General features: G+C 48.3%; 1 protein-coding gene across 1 annotated transcript in view; it reads right to left on the minus strand.

The window, feature by feature from the left end:
• LOC122937912 (zinc finger protein 420-like) overlaps positions 1 to 19,445 on the minus strand; it is a 149,661-nt gene that overhangs the window by 36,273 nt on the left and 93,943 nt on the right. The window contains exons 7-11 of the mRNA XM_044293100.1: positions 2,919 to 3,047; positions 2,689 to 2,838; positions 1,245 to 1,406; positions 1,038 to 1,161; positions 860 to 957 (exon numbers count right to left, since the gene is read on the minus strand). Of these exons, the coding sequence (XP_044149035.1) occupies positions 860 to 957; positions 1,038 to 1,161; positions 1,245 to 1,406; positions 2,689 to 2,838; positions 2,919 to 3,047 (663 nt within the window). The remainder of the gene's footprint in view (positions 1 to 859; positions 958 to 1,037; positions 1,162 to 1,244; positions 1,407 to 2,688; positions 2,839 to 2,918; positions 3,048 to 19,445) is intronic.

The following is a 19,445-nucleotide window of genomic DNA, read 5'->3' on the forward strand; positions in this document are numbered from 1 at the left end:
GCTCAGGACTGGACTGTATATTCTAGATGAGGCTGCACTAATGATCTGTACAATTCATGTCCTCCTTAGATGACTCTGGTGTCCAGGACTGGACTGTATATTCTAGATGAGGCTGCACTAATGACCTGTACAATTCATGTCCTCCTTAGATGACTCTGGAGCTCAGGACTGGACTGTGTATTCTAGATGAGGCTGCACTAATGATCTGTACAATTCATGTCCTCCTTAGATGACTCTGGTGTCCAGGACTGGACTGTATATTCTAGATGAGGCTGCACTAATGACCTGTACAATTCATGTCCTCCTTAGAGGACTCTGGTGTCCAGGATTGGACTGTATATTCTAGATGAGGCTGCACTAATGATCTGTACAATTCATGTCCTCCTTAGATGACTCTGGGGCCCAGGACTGGACTGTATATTCTAGATGAGGCTGCACTAATGACCTGTACAATTCATGTTCTCCTTAGATGACTCTGGAGCTCAGGACTGGACTGTATATTCTAGATGAGGCTGCACTAATGACCTGTACAATTCATGTCCTCCTTAGATGATTCTGGTGTGCAGGACTGGACTGTATATTCTAGATGAGGCTGCACTAATGATCTGTACAATTCATGTCCTCCTTAGATGACTCTGGTGTCTAGGAGTGGACTGTATATTCTAGATGAGGCTGCACTAATGACCTGTAAGGCAGTAAGATTAGACTTCTTCAGTACATGACAGTATTCTGTTAGCCTTACAAGCAGCTGATTGGCATTGTGCCTGGAGCCTATCCTCCACCACTGCTGGAGATGTTTAGTAGAAAGCTTCATGACATCAGTTTATAGAGGACGTATAGACATCTCAGTGCCATCTACCTGATGATCCAGTGGGATACTTTGCTTTTCTTCCAGACAATCCTGGGAATATAGAGGACGGGGACATCTTTCTGGTGGAGTTCTCCGACTGGATCCATCTACAGTATAGAGAACATACACAGTGACTGATTTATATATGTTTATATATAGAAGACCCTCCACCGTAGGATCCGCTTACCCTGTGATGTGAGGGGCCGGTGGTCCTCCATCATGGCGTCCTTGTACAGGTCCTCGTGTCCTTCTATATACTCCCACTCCTCCATGGAGAAATAGACAGCAACATCCTGACACCTTACAGGGACCTGACAACACAATGACACCATCATCACCCAGACCCCTCCAGTGCTGTTACTGGAGATCCTCCCAGTATTCCCAGCAGTGTCACCTCTCCAGTCAGCAGCTCAGTGATCTTGCTGGTGAGTCCTAGGATCTTCTCGTCATGTATGAGGGGTTGAGGAAGATCCTCTATAATGAGGCTCCTGTTCTGCTCTCCTGACACATGGAAGGCCACACACTGACCAGACGACTTCTTCACTAGGGTATAATCCTGTGTATGGAGAGACGCCGATCACTACATATATTCCAGGAGGCCTTCACCGATTATAGTAATTATTAATTTTTGGACATTTGGCACCTTTTGTAGCCAGGACAATTTTCATCCATTTGACACATACGCCTACGTATAAGAACCCATACTAACCCCTCGTACCCATATATTTTCTGCCCCCTCAGCACTAGTAGGCGGGCGGATGATCGCTAGTTAGCTTATGCCTTTTGATGAAAATGTACCCTAATGCCTCTTGTGCAGCAGGTAGTAGCACAGGGGGCTTTAATCCCAGAAGTCTGCATATAAGTGGTAACGGACCTGCAGTTCCTGATAGCAGTGGACATGCTGTGTTAGACAACTGTTCACATGGTGCAGTACTGGTGGGATGGTGGGACCCAGGGCCATGGGTGGCATTGTCAGACAGCTGGGTGCTGTTTGACTCCTGGGTCCTGGCGCCTACCAGGGCAGTGCCGCTTTGTCACCGCAGTGTGCTGCGTTTTTTTGTCAGAGTAGGTCCCACTCAGAGAGGCGACCTTGGCGTGGTGAGTGGGCTCATGCCTTTTGATGAAAATGTACCCTAATGCCTCTTGTACAGCATGCAGTATGGGGGCTGTACACTGAATATTGCGCTGAGAAGCTAATTAGATCTGAGCATAGCATTGTGGATGTGCGATCCAGTTCTGTTCTCCTGATATATACCAGTTAGGTACCCTCCATGCATATCCGAGTTCTCCTGTAAACAGTGGCTGTGTCCTTCATTCGTGCATCGTTCCTCGTGGTAGATGAGCCGCGGTCAATGAGCTTGTACTGCACAGTGTGCAGGAGACACAGGGGAACGAAGCCTCTGCTGTACAACAGTTACTTACATATCAGGAGCAGTGACTATAACAGAAAACTGTGCACAAGAGCCAACCACTAGCTGCAGCCTGCCCCCCACTGCCGTCTTCCTCAACTCTAGCAGAGATCATAGCCGACCAAACTGGGGGGCTACAGGTTGTATCTCACACTGTATGGCAGCTAAACCCAGAAACTCGGTCAGGAGTGAGAACTGTGGGTATATGCAGCTCTCAACTCTGGCTGTATCGCAGCTCTCATCTCAATGCTGATCATGTTTTAAAGCTTAGATTCTTAGCCGCTATGAGGTATCGTTTAAAATATAGCCTTTAGTAGGACCAATGTTTCCCATGCGTCCTCAGTTACTGAAGTGCCATCCTGCAAGGGCATATCAGATGCATCCATGGCAGGGAAGAGGTTAATAAGTGCTGTCATGTGAAAGTCTCACCTTTCCAGTTATGAAGTCAATTATCTGAATAATGAGGTCCACTATCCACCCAGCAATTTGGTTTCTGTCCTTGTACAGATCCTTCTCTCCTATATACTCCCACTCTTCCATGGTGAAATAGACAGCGACATCCTGACACCTTATAGGAACCTGACAACAAAATGACACCATGATACAGACCCTACCAGTGCTGTTACTGGAGAATTTCCCAGTATTCCCAGCAGTGTCACCTCTCCAGTCAGCAGCTCAGTGATATTGTTGATGAGTTCTAGGATCTTCTGCTCATGTATGAGGGGTTGAGGGAGATCCTCTGTGATGGCCACACACTCCCCAGTCGACTTCTTCACTAGGGTGTAATCCTATGTATGGAGAGACGCCGATCACTACATTTATTCCAGGAGTCCTTCATCATGCACTGGTTTTATTAATGGAGACAATAGTGACGTCTTGTGAATCTCTCACCTCTCCTGTGATCAGCTCGATTATCTCTAGGGTGAGGTCTAATATCCTCGCTGTCATGCGGTGCCAGTCCCTGGCCATCTGTGGTGGGTCATAGATGTAAAAGACCATTGTCTGACTTCATCTGTCATACACCCGAGGAACCTGAGGGCAAACAAGATTGTAAGATTAGGAGGAATAAGTGAGATACAAGACTGCGTGTAGAAAACTGTATCTGGTAAAAGGATATGGAGAGATGTGTAGAGACTGGCACACACCAGACACGGTACACGAGACATCTGAACCTCGTGATCCACAATAGACATATCTCCCCTGCTTCCTGCATACAGCTGATCCTTCTGTTGTCCATGCTGAACTCCAGCAGAGCAATTGTTATTTTTTACTGGTTCTGACCACAGCTATTACTAAGCTGTCCTAGATACGCTTGTCAAGCTGCTATCAATCCTTAGTCAGGTTCTGGTTCTGATCATGGCCGTTACTCAGCTTTCCTAGATGAGCTGGTCAGGCCACTATGAATCCTCAGTCAGGTTCTGACCACGTGTAACGCCCTGGAGCAGGAGTACTGTGATGTCTGGACATTTGCCCGTGTTTCTCCTATGCAAACTTATAAACTTCTTACTTTATTTCACTTGACAGGGTTAACGTGTACTGTTTATTACTGTATAACTGCATTTTATATGTATGCTAACCCTAATATATCCTATTCATTAATCACTGTATTTGTGAGGCTCTGTGGAAAGGGTTAATGAATACTGAGAGACGTTTGGCACTTTGAATGAGAACCTGGTAATTTTCCACAGCTGCCATAGGGTTTAACATGTTTTGGAGGGAAAAAGACAGACGTTGTTTACTGCCAAACCAGACAGACTGACCTTGTGAATGTCGGGTTTTAGCTCTGTTCTTATGTTTGAAAACTTATTTTTGTCTGGAAAAACTTCTGTGTCATTACCATTGAAGCTGTAATGCAAGTCTATGACAGACGGAAAGTGTAACATTGTATCTGTTTGTGCTGAGTTTCTCCACTCCACCCCTCCCACTAGAAGGTTCCAGTCTAGCTAGAAAGGATATATAAAGAGAGCGGTCAGAGCCCCTAGTGTTCTGCAGTGAGGTAACAGTGCTTAGAGGGGAGACTCTGCCAGACTGCTGAGTGACCAGAAGAAGATGCTGAGATGGGGACGCTGATCCAAAGACCATGGGTCACCAGCCCTGTGACCATGGAGCCACCTGGACTACTGAGCTACAGACCGTGGGCCTCCAGCCTTTGGCCAGGGTTACAGCCTTTTGACAGAGAGAGGAACAGCTAGCTCAGGCCTTTCCTCAGCATCAAACCCTTTTACCAGGGAGGAGACTGGAGAAGCCAGCCCTATGTCTCGTCCTAGGGAGGAGACTGGAGAAGTCAGCCTTATGCCTCGTCCTAGGGAGGAGACTGGAGAAGTCAGCCTTATGCCTCGTCCTAGGGAGGAGACTGGAGAAGTCAGCCTTATGCCTCGTCCTAGGGAGGAGACTGGAGAAGTCAGCCTTATGCCTCGTCCTAGGGAGGAGACTGGAGAAGTCAGCCTTATGCCTCGTCCTAGGGAGGAGACTGGAGAAGCCAGCCCTATGCCTCACCTCAGGGAGGAGACTGGAGAAGCCAGCCCTATGCCTCATCTCAGGGAGGAGACTGGAGAAGCCAGCCCTATGCCTCGTCCTAGGGAGGTGTCACGGTGGACAGGATATCAGATACACAGAAAAATAAACAAACAAGTATCTAGGCAAGAAGCTGGGGATCAGGGTCACCTCCTGACACTTCCCTACCAGCTCTCCCTATACTGCTATGCCCACGTTCAGACACTTAAGGTGGGAATAACGTGTCCTCGTGCCTGGGCTGAAAATACCCTAAAATCCCTAAGACGGTGAAGAGGAATAGAGCCAGCCTGCTCCCTCAGAACCTGGAGGGGACAGGCGTCTCTCTAATAGCCAGACAGCAAACAACAAGAAAACAACAACCAACTTATTTTTTCTGAGAAGGAAAAGCCAATCCTTCCTTCTTTCCTTTCACAGAGCCAGACTGAAGCTATAACCCGCACGGAACACTGGGAGTGGGTGTAATTTAAACCAACAACCCCAGCCAATGCACCTGAAGGGAGGCGGAACTAGCTTGACTCCAAAACAAAACAAAAGACTAGACACGTGCTGCTAATCTGGCAGACCTCCGCACGTGGCCCGAGCAGGGCATGACATGAGGAGACTGGAGAAGCCAGCCCTATGCCTCATCTCAGGGAGGTGACGATAAGCCAGCCCTATGCCTCATCTCAGGGAGGAGATGAGAAGTCAGCCCTATGCCTCATCTCAGGGAGGAGACTGGAGAAGCCAGCCCTATGCCTCATCTCAGGGAGGAGACTGGAGAAGCCAGCCCTATGCCTCATCTCAGGGAGGAGACTGGAGAAGCCAGCCCTATGCCTCATCTCAGGGAGGAGACTGGAGAAGCCAGCCCTATGCCTCATCTCAGGGAGGAGACTGGAGAAGCCAGCCCTATGCCTCATCTCAGGGAGGAGACTGGAGAAGCCAGCCCTATGCCTCATCTCAGGGAGGAGACTGGAGAAGCCAGCCCTATGCCTCATCTCAGGGAGGAGACTGGAGAAGCCAGCCCTATGCCTCATCTCAGGGAGGAGACTGGAGAAGCCAGCCCTATGCCTCATCTCAGGGAGGAGACTGGAGAAGCCAGCCCTATGCCTCATCTCAGGGAGGAGACTGGAGAAGCCAGCCCTATGCCTCATCTCAGGGAGGAGACTGGAGAAGCCAGCCCTATGCCTCATCTCAGGGAGGAGACTGGAGAAGCCAGCCCTATGCCTCATCTCAGGGAGGAGACGAGAAGTCAGCCTGTAACGGACCGTTTCAGCAGACAAGGGGTTAAAATCCGTTTAGGCGATATGCCCCTTTCTGAGCAACAGGCACAGCTACTGCAGAACACCAAACTCCCGAACTGGATACAAAATAGCACTCCAAAATGGAACCTCGCGAATAGCTGCTAGCAGACGAACAGGAAAAGCATACAGTCAGCTTACACTCCTGGCAATCAGTCTCCAACAGCATACAGGGAATCCCCCCAATGACGAGACAAGGCTCCGTGTTGAGGGTCAGCAGTGGTCTGACTGTACTTCAGGTACAGCCTCTTTTATTCATAAAAACAAACATAGTACTGCCCACAGGGTTTTGAAATCCAACCAATCAATATCTTACAACACACACAATGCAAGTACAGCAACCAATCGTTCACGCCCCCTAGAGGACCAGAAGGGAGACTGCGACACAGAACAGATACAACACATCCCCACAATGCATCATGGTTTCCTCCTCTCTGTCCCGGAGACAACCGAGGGCAATCCAATTATCTCTCAGGACAAAGGGAGATCACCAATACACACGTGGAGACAACAGGACAGACATCACCATTTAAACACACAATGGGACAATAGAACCACACCCAGCATATTCCTCCCAAGCTGACAAGTTACACTTATTATAAATTGTTACAACTTTGTGAGGTTACATTGTCCATACATATAACTTACATCGATTTAAACAGTATAACTTGGGGGACAAACCTATTCAAAATTCACTTGAATAGGTTCAGGGGTTTAAAAGTTAGCAAAAGTATCTCAAAGGGCCGTAATCCTGGGGCAGGAGGCTGGCAAACAGCCCCCTCCAAAACACTGTGGCGAGGTTGGTTTCGCCACACAGCCCTATGCCTCATCTCAGGGAGGAGACTGGTGAAGCCAGCCTTATGCCTCGTCTCAGGGAGGAGACTGGAGAAGCCAGCCCTGTGCCTCACTTCAGGGAGGAGACCTCCTGACAGCCTTATGCCTCGCCTTTATTGTTTTGCACCTGAATCCCTCCAGTAAATAAGCCCCCTGGTTACTGCAGACCCGGACTCTCTGGTCTTATAGCCCATTGGGGTGCACCACGCCTTACCATCCCTTCTAGAGAGCAGCAACACGTGGTGACACCTCAACGTTGTCCAGGGGACCCAGTGTAGCGTTAGGCCACCCCAAACCCGGCAACTAAAAATTGGCGTCACAAACAGGATCTGGTCCTGCACCAGCAGAGCAAGTTATCGCAGATCCAGCCCCAGTGGATCAATATAGCCAGTGGCGGATACAGGAACGGCCCAGCCCGTATCTGAGGTGAACCAGCAACATACAGTACAGACCAAAAGTTTGGACGCACCTTCTTCTCATTCAAAGAGTTTTCTTTATTTTCATGACTATGACAATTGTAGATTCACACTGAAGGCATCAAAACTATGAATTATCCACATGTGGAATTATATACATAACAAACAAGTGTGAAACAACTGAAAATATGTCATATTCTAGGTTCTTCACAGTAGCCACCTTTTGCTTTGATTACTGCTTTGCACACTCTTGGCATTCTCTTCAGTGTGAAGCTACAATTGTCATAGTCATGAAAATAAAGAAAACTCTCTGAATGAGAAGGTGGGTCCTTTTGGTCTGTTCTGTAGAAGTATCTGTACTGTAAGTGTTCCCCTTGTGGGGTCTGATGAAGGCCAGTGACTGTGCTGGTGAGACTGTGTCCGGCATTACTAGATAGAGATGTGCTAGTGAGGGACGGTTACCGCCTCATAGTGCTGCTACACTTTGCCGCCATGTCAGTAGACGGAGACCGTGGTCTGTCTGCCAGTTCTGGGGTCTCTAGCCCTTCTCCAACAACACCCTTGTCAGTACCATATTTATTTGGTGCACCATGGTTACCTGAAATATGGAGGAGAGCCGGCAGGCCTCGAAGACGAGGGATCAGATGAGCGCCATTTACAAGATGGTTTCCCTTAATGATGACCAGAAAGTGGCTATGTGAGGGAGCAGCCCTCAGGGAGGTCATGGCCTGGTACTGCTGACCACGTTGTAGACAGATCGCCCAGCAGAGCGAAAGCAAAGGATGGGGGAAAACCTGGGAGATATTGCTGTGAGCCTCCAGGAAGTTCTGGTGCCATCAGCACATGGTCCACATGAGGTACCTGACCCAGACCGGACCTGAAGGAACAGATTGTAGAGGGGCCAGACTAGAAGCCGAGCGTTCCGGGATTACAGCACGCCGACCTGCCGATCCTTCACTGCAAGGGGCTTGTAGTAAAGGTCCTCCTGACCCTGCTCCTACATGCTGGGGGTTATAGTTACTGAGGAGACCTCCTGACCCCGGCTCCTACATGCTGGGGGTTATAGTTACTGAGGAGACCTCCTGACCCCGGCTCCTACATGCTGGGGGTTATAGTTACTGAGGAGACCTCCTGACCCCGGCTCCTACATGCTGGGGGTTATAGTTACTGAGGAGACCTCCTGACACCTGCTCCTACATGCTGGGGGTTATAGTTACTGAGGAGACCTCCTGACCCCGGCTCCTACATGCTGGGGGTTATAGTTACTGAGGAGACCTCCTGACACCAGCTCCTATTATTACATGCTGGGGGTTATAGTTACTGAGATCTCCTGACACCGGCTCCAATTATTACATGCTGGGGGTTATAGTTACTGAGGAGACCCCCTGACACCAGCTCCTATTATTACATGCTGGGGGTTATAGTTACTGAGGAGACCTCCTGACACCAGCTCCTATTATTACATGCTGGGGGTTATAGTTACTGAGGAGACCTCCTGACACCAGCTCCTATTACATGCTGGGGGTTATAGTTACAGAGGAGACCTCCTGACACCAGCTCCTATTATTACATGCTGGGGGTTATAGTTACTGAGGAGACCCCCTGACACCAGCTCCTATTATTACATGCTGGGGGTTATAGTTACAGAGGAGACCTCCTGACACCAGCTCCTATTATTACATGCTGGGGGTTATAGTTACTGAGGAGACCTCCTGACACCGGCTCCTATTACATGCTGGGGGTTATAGTTACTGAGGAGACCTCCTGACACCAGCTCCTATTATTACATGCTGGGGGTTATAGTTACTGAGGAGACCTCCTGACACCGGCTCCTATTATTACATGCTGGGGGTTATAGTTACTGAGGAGACCTCCTGACACCAGCTCCTATTATTACATGCTGGGGGTTATAGTTACTGAGGAGACCTCCTGACACCAGGCTCCTATTATTACATGCTGGGGGTTATAGTTACTGAGGAGACCTCCTGACACCAGGCTCCTATTATTACATGCTGGGGGTTATAGTTACTGAGGAGACCTCCTGACACCAGCTCCTATTATTACATGCTGGGGGTTATAGTTACTGAGGAGACCTCCTGACACCAGCTCCTATTATTACATGCTGGGGGTTATAGTTACTGAGGAGACCTCCTGACACCAGCTCCTATTATTACATGCTGGGGGTTATAGTTACTGAGGAGACCTCCTGACACCAGCTCCTATTATTACATGCTGGGGGTTATAGTTACTGAGGAGACCTCCTGACACCAGCTCCTATTATTACATGCTGGGGGTTATAGTTACTGAGGAGACCTCCTGACACCAGCTCCTATTATTACATGCTGGGGGTTATAGTTACTGAGGAGACCTCCTGACACCAGGCTCCTATTATTACATGCTGGGGGTTATAGTTACTGAGGAGACCTCCTGACACCAGCTCCTATTATTACATGCTGGGGGTTATAGTTACTGAGGAGACCTCCTGACACCAGCTCCTATTATTACATGCTGGGGGTTATAGTTACTGAGGAGACCTCCTGACACCAGGCTCCTATTATTACATGCTGGGGGTTATAGTTACTGAGGAGACCTCCTGACACCGGCTCCTATTATTACATGCTGGGGGTTATAGTTACTGAGGAGACCTCCTGACACCAGCTCCTATTATTACATGCTGGGGGTTATAGTTACTGAGGAGACCTCCTGACACCAGCTCCTATTATTACATGCTGGGGGTTATAGTTACTGAGGAGACCTCCTGACACCAGCTCCTATTATTACATGCTGGGGGTTATAGTTACTGAGGAGACCTCCTGACACCGGCTCCTATTATTACATGCTGGGGGTTATAGTTACTGAGGAGACCTCCTGACACCAGCTCCTATTATTACATGCTGGGGGTTATAGTTACTGAGGAGACCTCCTGACACCAGCTCCTATTATTACATGCTGGGGGTTATAGTTACTGAGGAGACCTCCTGACACCAGGCTCCTATTATTACATGCTGGGGGTTATAGTTACTGAGGAGACCTCCTGACACCAGCTCCTATTATTACATGCTGGGGGTTATAGTTACTGAGGAGACCTCCTGACACCGGCTCCTATTATTACATGCTGGGGGTTATAGTTACTGAGGAGACCTCCTGACACCGGCTCCTATTATTACATGCTGGGGGTTATAGTTACTGAGGAGACCTCCTGACACCAGCTCCTATTATTACATGCTGGGGGTTATAGTTACTGAGGAGACCTCCTGACACCAGCTCCTATTATTACATGCTGGGGGTTATAGTTACTGAGGAGACCTCCTGACACCAGGCTCCTATTATTACATGCTGGGGGTTATAGTTACTGAGGAGACCTCCTGACACCAGCTCCTATTATTACATGCTGGGGGTTATAGTTACTGAGGAGACCTCCTGACACCGGCTCCTATTATTACATGCTGGGGGTTATAGTTACTGAGGAGACCTCCTGACACCGGCTCCTATTATTACATGCTGGGGGTTATAGTTACTGAGGAGACCTCCTGACACCAGCTCCTATTATTACATGCTGGGGGTTATAGTTACTGAGGAGACCTCCTGACACCAGCTCCTATTATTACATGCTGGGGGTTATAGTTACTGAGGAGACCTCCTGACACCAGGCTCCTATTATTACATGCTGGGGGTTATAGTTACTGAGGAGACCTCCTGACACCAGGCTCCTATTATTACATGCTGGGGGTTATAGTTACTGAGGAGACCTCCTGACACCAGCTCCTATTATTACATGCTGGGGGTTATAGTTACTGAGGAGACCTCCTGACACCAGGCTCCTATTATTACATGCTGGGGTTATAGTTACTGAGGAGACCTCCTGACACCAGCTCCTATTATTACATGCTGGGGGTTATAGTTACTGAGGAGACCTCCTGACACCAGCTCCTATTATTACATGCTGGGGGTTATAGTTACTGAGGAGACCTCCTGACACCAGCTCCTATTATTACATGCTGGGGGTTATAGTTACTGAGGAGACCTCCTGACACCAGCTCCTATTATTACATGCTGGGGGTTATAGTTACTGAGGGACCGACCCTCCTATTACATGCTGGGGTTATAGTTACTGAGGAGACCCCTACCCTCTATTATTACATGCTGGGGGTTATAGTTACTGAGGAGACCTCCTGACACCAGCTCCTATTATTACATGCTGGGGGTTATAGTTACTGAGGAGACCTCCTGACACCAGCTCCTATTATTACATGCTGGGGGTTATAGTTACTGAGGAGACCTCCTGACACCAGCTCCTATTATTACATGCTGGGGGTTATAGTTACTGAGGAGACCTCCTGACACCAGCTCCTATTATTACATGCTGGGGGTTATAGTTACTGAGGAGACCTCCTGACACCAGCTCCTATTATTACATGCTGGGGGTTATAGTTACTGAGGAGACCTCCTGACACCAGCTCCTATTATTACATGCTGGGGGTTATAGTTACTGAGGAGACCTCCTGACACCAGCTCCTATTATTACATGCTGGGGGTTATAGTTACTGAGGAGACCTCCTGACACCAGCTCCTATTATTACATGCTGGGGGTTATAGTTACTGAGGAGACCTCCTGACACCAGCTCCTATTATTACATGCTGGGGGTTATAGTTACTGAGGAGACCTCCTGACACCGGCTCCTATTATTACATGCTGGGGGTTATAGTTACTGAGGAGACCTCCTGACACCAGCTCCTATTATTACATGCTGGGGGTTATAGTTACTGAGGAGACCTCCTGACACCAGCTCCTATTATTACATGCTGGGGGTTATAGTTACTGAGGAGACCTCCTGACACCAGCTCCTATTATTACATGCTGGGGGTTATAGTTACTGAGGAGACCTCCTGACACCAGGCTCCTATTATTACATGCTGGGGGTTATAGTTACTGAGGAGACCTCCTGACACCAGCTCCTATTATTACATGCTGGGGGTTATAGTTACTGAGGAGACCTCCTGACACCAGGCTCCTATTATTACATGCTGGGGGTTATAGTTACTGAGGAGACCTCCTGACACCAGGCTCCTATTATTACATGCTGGGGGTTATAGTTACTGAGGAGACCTCCTGACACCAGCTCCTATTATTACATGCTGGGGGTTATAGTTACTGAGGAGACCTCCTGACACCAGCTCCTATTATTACATGCTGGGGGTTATAGTTACTGAGGAGACCTCCTGACACCAGGCTCCTATTATTACATGCTGGGGGTTATAGTTACTGAGGAGACCTCCTGACACCAGCTCCTATTATTACATGCTGGGGGTTATAGTTACTGAGGAGACCTCCTGACACCAGCTCCTATTATTACATGCTGGGGGTTATAGTTACTGAGGAGACCTCCTGACACCAGCTCCTATTATTACATGCTGGGGGTTATAGTTACTGAGGAGACCTCCTGACACCAGCTCCTATTATTACATGCTGGGGGTTATAGTTACTGAGGAGACCTCCTGACACCAGGCTCCTATTATTACATGCTGGGGGTTATAGTTACTGAGGAGACCTCCTGACACCAGCTCCTATTATTACATGCTGGGGGTTATAGTTACTGAGGAGACCTCCTGACACCAGCTCCTATTATTACATGCTGGGGGTTATAGTTACTGAGGAGACCTCCTGACACCAGCTCCTATTATTACATGCTGGGGGTTATAGTTACTGAGGAGACCTCCTGACACCAGCTCCTATTATTACATGCTGGGGGTTATAGTTACTGAGGAGACCTCCTGACACCAGCTCCTATTATTACATGCTGGGGGTTATAGTTACTGAGGAGACCTCCTGACACCAGCTCCTATTATTACATGCTGGGGGTTATAGTTACTGAGGAGACCTCCTGACACCAGCTCCTATTATTACATGCTGGGGGTTATAGTTACTGAGGAGACCTCCTGACACCAGCTCCTATTATTACATGCTGGGGGTTATAGTTACTGAGGAGACCTCCTGACACCAGCTCCTATTATTACATGCTGGGGGTTATAGTTACTGAGGAGACCTCCTGACACCAGCTCCTATTATTACATGCTGGGGGTTATAGTTACTGAGGAGACCTCCTGACACCAGCTCCTATTATTACATGCTGGGGGTTATAGTTACTGAGGAGACCTCCTGACACCAGGCTCCTATTATTACATGCTGGGGGTTATAGTTACTGAGGAGACCTCCTGACACCAGCTCCTATTATTACATGCTGGGGGTTATAGTTACTGAGGAGACCTCCTGACACCAGCTCCTATTATTACATGCTGGGGGTTATAGTTACTGAGGAGACCTCCTGACACCAGCTCCTATTATTACATGCTGGGGGTTATAGTTACTGAGGAGACCTCCTGACACCAGCTCCTATTATTACATGCTGGGGGTTATAGTTACTGAGGAGACCTCCTGACACCAGCTCCTATTATTACATGCTGGGGGTTATAGTTACTGAGGAGACCTCCTGACACCGGCTCCTATTATTACATGCTGGGGGTTATAGTTACTGAGGAGACCTCCTGACACCAGCTCCTATTATTACATGCTGGGGGTTATAGTTACTGAGGAGACCTCCTGACACCAGCTCCTATTATTACATGCTGGGGGTTATAGTTACTGAGGAGACCTCCTGACACCAGCTCCTATTATTACATGCTGGGGGTTATAGTTACTGAGGAGACCTCCTGACACCAGCTCCTATTATTACATGCTGGGGGTTATAGTTACTGAGGAGACCTCCTGACACCAGCTCCTATTATTACATGCTGGGGGTTATAGTTACTGAGGAGACCTCCTGACACCAGCTCCTATTATTACATGCTGGGGGTTATAGTTACTGAGGAGACCTCCTGACACCGGCTCCTATTATTACATGCTGGGGGTTATAGTTACTGAGGAGACCTCCTGACACCAGCTCCTATTATTACATGCTGGGGGTTATAGTTACTGAGGAGACCTCCTGACACCAGCTCCTATTATTACATGCTGGGGGTTATAGTTACTGAGGAGACCTCCTGACACCAGCTCCTATTATTACATGCTGGGGGTTATAGTTACTGAGGAGACCTCCTGACACCAGCTCCTATTATTACATGCTGGGGGTTATAGTTACTGAGGAGACCTCCTGACACCGGCTCCTATTATTACATGCTGGGGGTTATAGTTACTGAGGAGACCTCCTGACACCAGGCTCCTATTATTACATGCTGGGGGTTATAGTTACTGAGGAGACCTCCTGACACCAGCTCCTATTATTACATGCTGGGGGTTATAGTTACTGAGGAGACCTCCTGACACCAGGCTCCTATTATTACATGCTGGGGGTTATAGTTACTGAGGAGACCTCCTGACACCAGCTCCTATTATTACATGCTGGGGGTTATAGTTACTGAGGAGACCTCCTGACACCGGCTCCTATTATTACATGCTGGGGGTTATAGTTACTGAGGAGACCTCCTGACACCGGCTCCTATTATTACATGCTGGGGGTTATAGTTACTGAGGAGACCTCCTGACACCAGCTCCTATTATTACATGCTGGGGGTTATAGTTACTGAGGAGACCTCCTGACACCAGCTCCTATTATTACATGCTGGGGGTTATAGTTACTGAGGAGACCTCCTGACACCAGGCTCCTATTATTACATGCTGGGGGTTATAGTTACTGAGGAGACCTCCTGACACCAGCTCCTATTATTACATGCTGGGGGTTATAGTTACTGAGGAGACCTCCTGACACCGGCTCCTATTATTACATGCTGGGGGTTATAGTTACTGAGGAGACCTCCTGACACCAGCTCCTATTATTACATGCTGGGGGTTATAGTTACTGAGGAGACCTCCTGACACCGGCTCCTATTATTACATGCTGGGGGTTATAGTTACTGAGGAGACCTCCTGACACCGGCTCCTATTATTACATGCTGGGGGTTATAGTTACTGAGGAGACCTCCTGACACCAGCTCCTATTATTACATGCTGGGGGTTATAGTTACTGAGGAGACCTCCTGACACCAGCTCCTATTATTACATGCTGGGGGTTATAGTTACTGAGGAGACCTCCTGACACCAGCTCCTATTATTACATGCTGGGGGTTATAGTTACTGAGGAGACCTCCTGACACCGGCTCCTATTATTACATGCTGGGGGTTATAGTTACTGAGGAGACCTCCTGACACCAGCTCCTATTATTACATGCTGGGGGTTATAGTTACTGAGGAGACCTCCTGACACCAGCTCCTATTATTACATGCTGGGGGTTATAGTTACTGAGGAGACCTCCTGACACCAGCTCCTATTATTACATGCTGGGGGTTATAGTTACTGAGGAGACCTCCTGACACCAGCTCCTATTATTACATGCTGGGGGTTATAGTTACTGAGGAGACCTCCTGACACCAGCTCCTATTATTACATGCTGGGGGTTATAGTTACTGAGGAGACCTCCTGACACCAGCTCCTATTATTACATGCTGGGGGTTATAGTTACTGAGGAGACCTCCTGACACCAGGCTCCTATTATTACATGCTGGGGGTTATAGTTACTGAGGAGACCTCCTGACACCAGCTCCTATTATTACATGCTGGGGGTTATAGTTACTGAGGAGACCTCCTGACACCGGCTCCTATTATTACATGCTGGGGGTTATAGTTACTGAGGAGACCTCCTGACACCAGCTCCTATTATTACATGCTGGGGGTTATAGTTACTGAGGAGACCTCCTGACACCAGGCTCCTATTATTACATGCTGGGGGTTATAGTTACTGAGGAGACCTCCTGACACCAGCTCCTATTATTACATGCTGGGGGTTATAGTTACTGAGGAGACCTCCTGACACCAGCTCCTATTATTACATGCTGGGGGTTATAGTTACTGAGGAGACCTCCTGACACCAGCTCCTATTATTACATGCTGGGGGTTATAGTTACTGAGGAGACCTCCTGACACCAGGCTCCTATTATTACATGCTGGGGGTTATAGTTACTGAGGAGACCTCCTGACACCAGCTCCTATTATTACATGCTGGGGGTTATAGTTACTGAGGAGACCTCCTGACACCAGCTCCTATTATTACATGCTGGGGGTTATAGTTACTGAGGAGACCTCCTGACACCAGCTCCTATTATTACATGCTGGGGGTTATAGTTACTGAGGAGACCTCCTGACACCAGGCTCCTATTATTACATGCTGGGGGTTATAGTTACTGAGGAGACCTCCTGACACCGGCTCCTATTATTACATGCTGGGGGTTATAGTTACTGAGGAGACCTCCTGACACCGGCTCCTATTATTACATGCTGGGGGTTATAGTTACTGAGGAGACCTCCTGACACCAGCTCCTATTATTACATGCTGGGGGTTATAGTTACTGAGGAGACCTCCTGACACCAGGCTCCTATTATTACATGCTGGGGGTTATAGTTACTGAGGAGACCTCCTGACACCAGGCTCCTATTATTACATGCTGGGGGTTATAGTTACTGAGGAGACCTCCTGACACCAGCTCCTATTATTACATGCTGGGGGTTATAGTTACTGAGGAGACCTCCTGACACCAGCTCCTATTATTACATGCTGGGGGTTATAGTTACTGAGGAGACCTCCTGACACCAGCTCCTATTATTACATGCTGGGGGTTATAGTTACTGAGGAGACCTCCTGACACCGGCTCCTATTATTACATGCTGGGGGTTATAGTTACTGAGGAGACCTCCTGACACCGGCTCCTATTATTACATGCTGGGGGTTATAGTTACTGAGGAGACCTCCTGACACCGGCTCCTATTATTACATGCTGGGGGTTATAGTTACTGAGGAGACCTCCTGACACCAGCTCCTATTATTACATGCTGGGGGTTATAGTTACTGAGGAGACCTCCTGACACCAGCTCCTATTATTACATGCTGGGGGTTATAGTTACTGAGGAGACCTCCTGACACCAGCTCCTATTATTACATGCTGGGGGTTATAGTTACTGAGGAGACCTCCTGACACCAGCTCCTATTATTACATGCTGGGGGTTATAGTTACTGAGGAGACCTCCTGACACCAGCTCCTATTATTACATGCTGGGGGTTATAGTTACTGAGGAGACCTCCTGACACCAGCTCCTATTATTACATGCTGGGGGTTATAGTTACTGAGGAGACCTCCTGACACCAGCTCCTATTATTACATGCTGGGGGTTATAGTTACTGAGGAGACCTCCTGACACCAGCTCCTATTATTACATGCTGGGGGTTATAGTTACTGAGGAGACCTCCTGACACCAGGCTCCTATTATTACATGCTGGGGGTTATAGTTACTGAGGAGACCTCCTGACACCGGCTCCTATTATTACATGCTGGGGGTTATAGTTACTGAGGAGACCTCCTGACAGCTCCTATTATTACATGCTGGGGGTTATAGTTACTGAGGAGACCTCCTGACACCAGCTCCTATTATTACATGCTGGGGGTTATAGTTACTGAGGAGACCTCCTGACACCGGCTCCTATTATTACATGCTGGGGGTTATAGTTACTGAGGAGACCTCCTGACACCAGCTCCTATTATTACATGCTGGGGGTTATAGTTACTGAGGAGACCTCCTGACACCAGGCTCCTATTATTACATGCTGGGGGTTATAGTTACTGAGGAGACCTCCTGACACCAGCTCCTATTATTACATGCTGGGGGTTATAGTTACTGAGGAGACCTCCTGACACCAGCTCCTATTATTACATGCTGGGGGTTATAGTTACTGAGGAGACCTCCTGACACCAGCTCCTATTATTACATGCTGGGGGTTATAGTTACTGAGGAGACCTCCTGACACCGGCTCCTATTATTACATGCTGGGGGTTATAGTTACTGAGGAGACCTCCTGACACCAGCTCCTATTATTACATGCTGGGGGTTATAGTTACTGAGGAGACCTCCTGACACCAGGCTCCTATTATTACATGCTGGGGGTTATAGTTACTGAGGAGACCTCCTGACACCGGCTCCTATTATTACATGCTGGGGGTTATAGTTACTGAGGAGACCTCCTGACACCAGCTCCTATTATTACATGCTGGGGGTTATAGTTACTGAGGAGACCTCCTGACACCAGCTCCTATTATTACATGCTGGGGGTTATAGTTACTGAGGAGACCTCCTGACACCAGCTCCTATTATTACATGCTGGGGGTTATAGTTACTGAGGAGACCTCCTGACACCAGCTCCTATTATTACATGCTGGGGGTTATAGTTACTGAGGAGACCTCCTGACACCAGGCTCCTATTATTACATGCTGGGGGTTATAGTTACTGAGGAGACCTCCTGACACCGGCTCCTATTATTACATGCTGGGGGTTATAGTTACTGAGGAGACCTCCTGACACCAGCTCCTATTATTACATGCTGGGGGTTATAGTTACTGAGGAGACCTCCTGACACCAGCTCCTATTATTACATGCTGGGGGTTATAGTTACTGAGGAGACCTCCTGACACCAGCTCCTATTATTACATGCTGGGGTTATAGTTACTGAGGAGACCTCCGACACCAGCTCCTATTATTACATGCTGGGGGTTATAGTTACTGAGGAGACCTCCTGACACCGGCTCCTATTATTACATGCTGGGGGTTATAGTACTGAGGACCCTCCTGACACCTCATCTCCGGGGTATTACATGCTGGGTGGGGTATCGTTGTACTGAGATACCCCCTGACCCACTTCCTAGTAGTACATGCTGTGGGTATAGTTAACTGGAGACCCCCTGACACACTCCTATTATTACATGCTGGTTATAGTTACTGAGAGACCTCCTGACACCAGCTCCGGGGTATTATTACTGCTGGGGTTATAGTTACTGAGGAACCTCCTGACACAGCTCTATTATTACATGCTGGGGGTTATAGTTACTGAGGCGACCCCCTGACACCAGGTCCTGTTATTACATGCTGGGGGTTATAGTTTACTGAGGAGACCCCGGACACCAGCCCGATTATTACATGCGTGGGGTTATAGTACTGAGTAACCTCCTGACACCGGCTCCTATTTACTGGGGGGTTCGTAGTTCTGAGGAGACTCCTGACACCAGCTCCTATTATTTACATGCTGGGGGTTATATTACTGAGGAGACCT

This window comes from Bufo gargarizans, chromosome 5, assembly GCF_014858855.1.
Source record: "Bufo gargarizans isolate SCDJY-AF-19 chromosome 5, ASM1485885v1, whole genome shotgun sequence".
In the NCBI taxonomy this organism is placed as follows: Eukaryota; Metazoa; Chordata; class Amphibia; order Anura; family Bufonidae; genus Bufo; species Bufo gargarizans.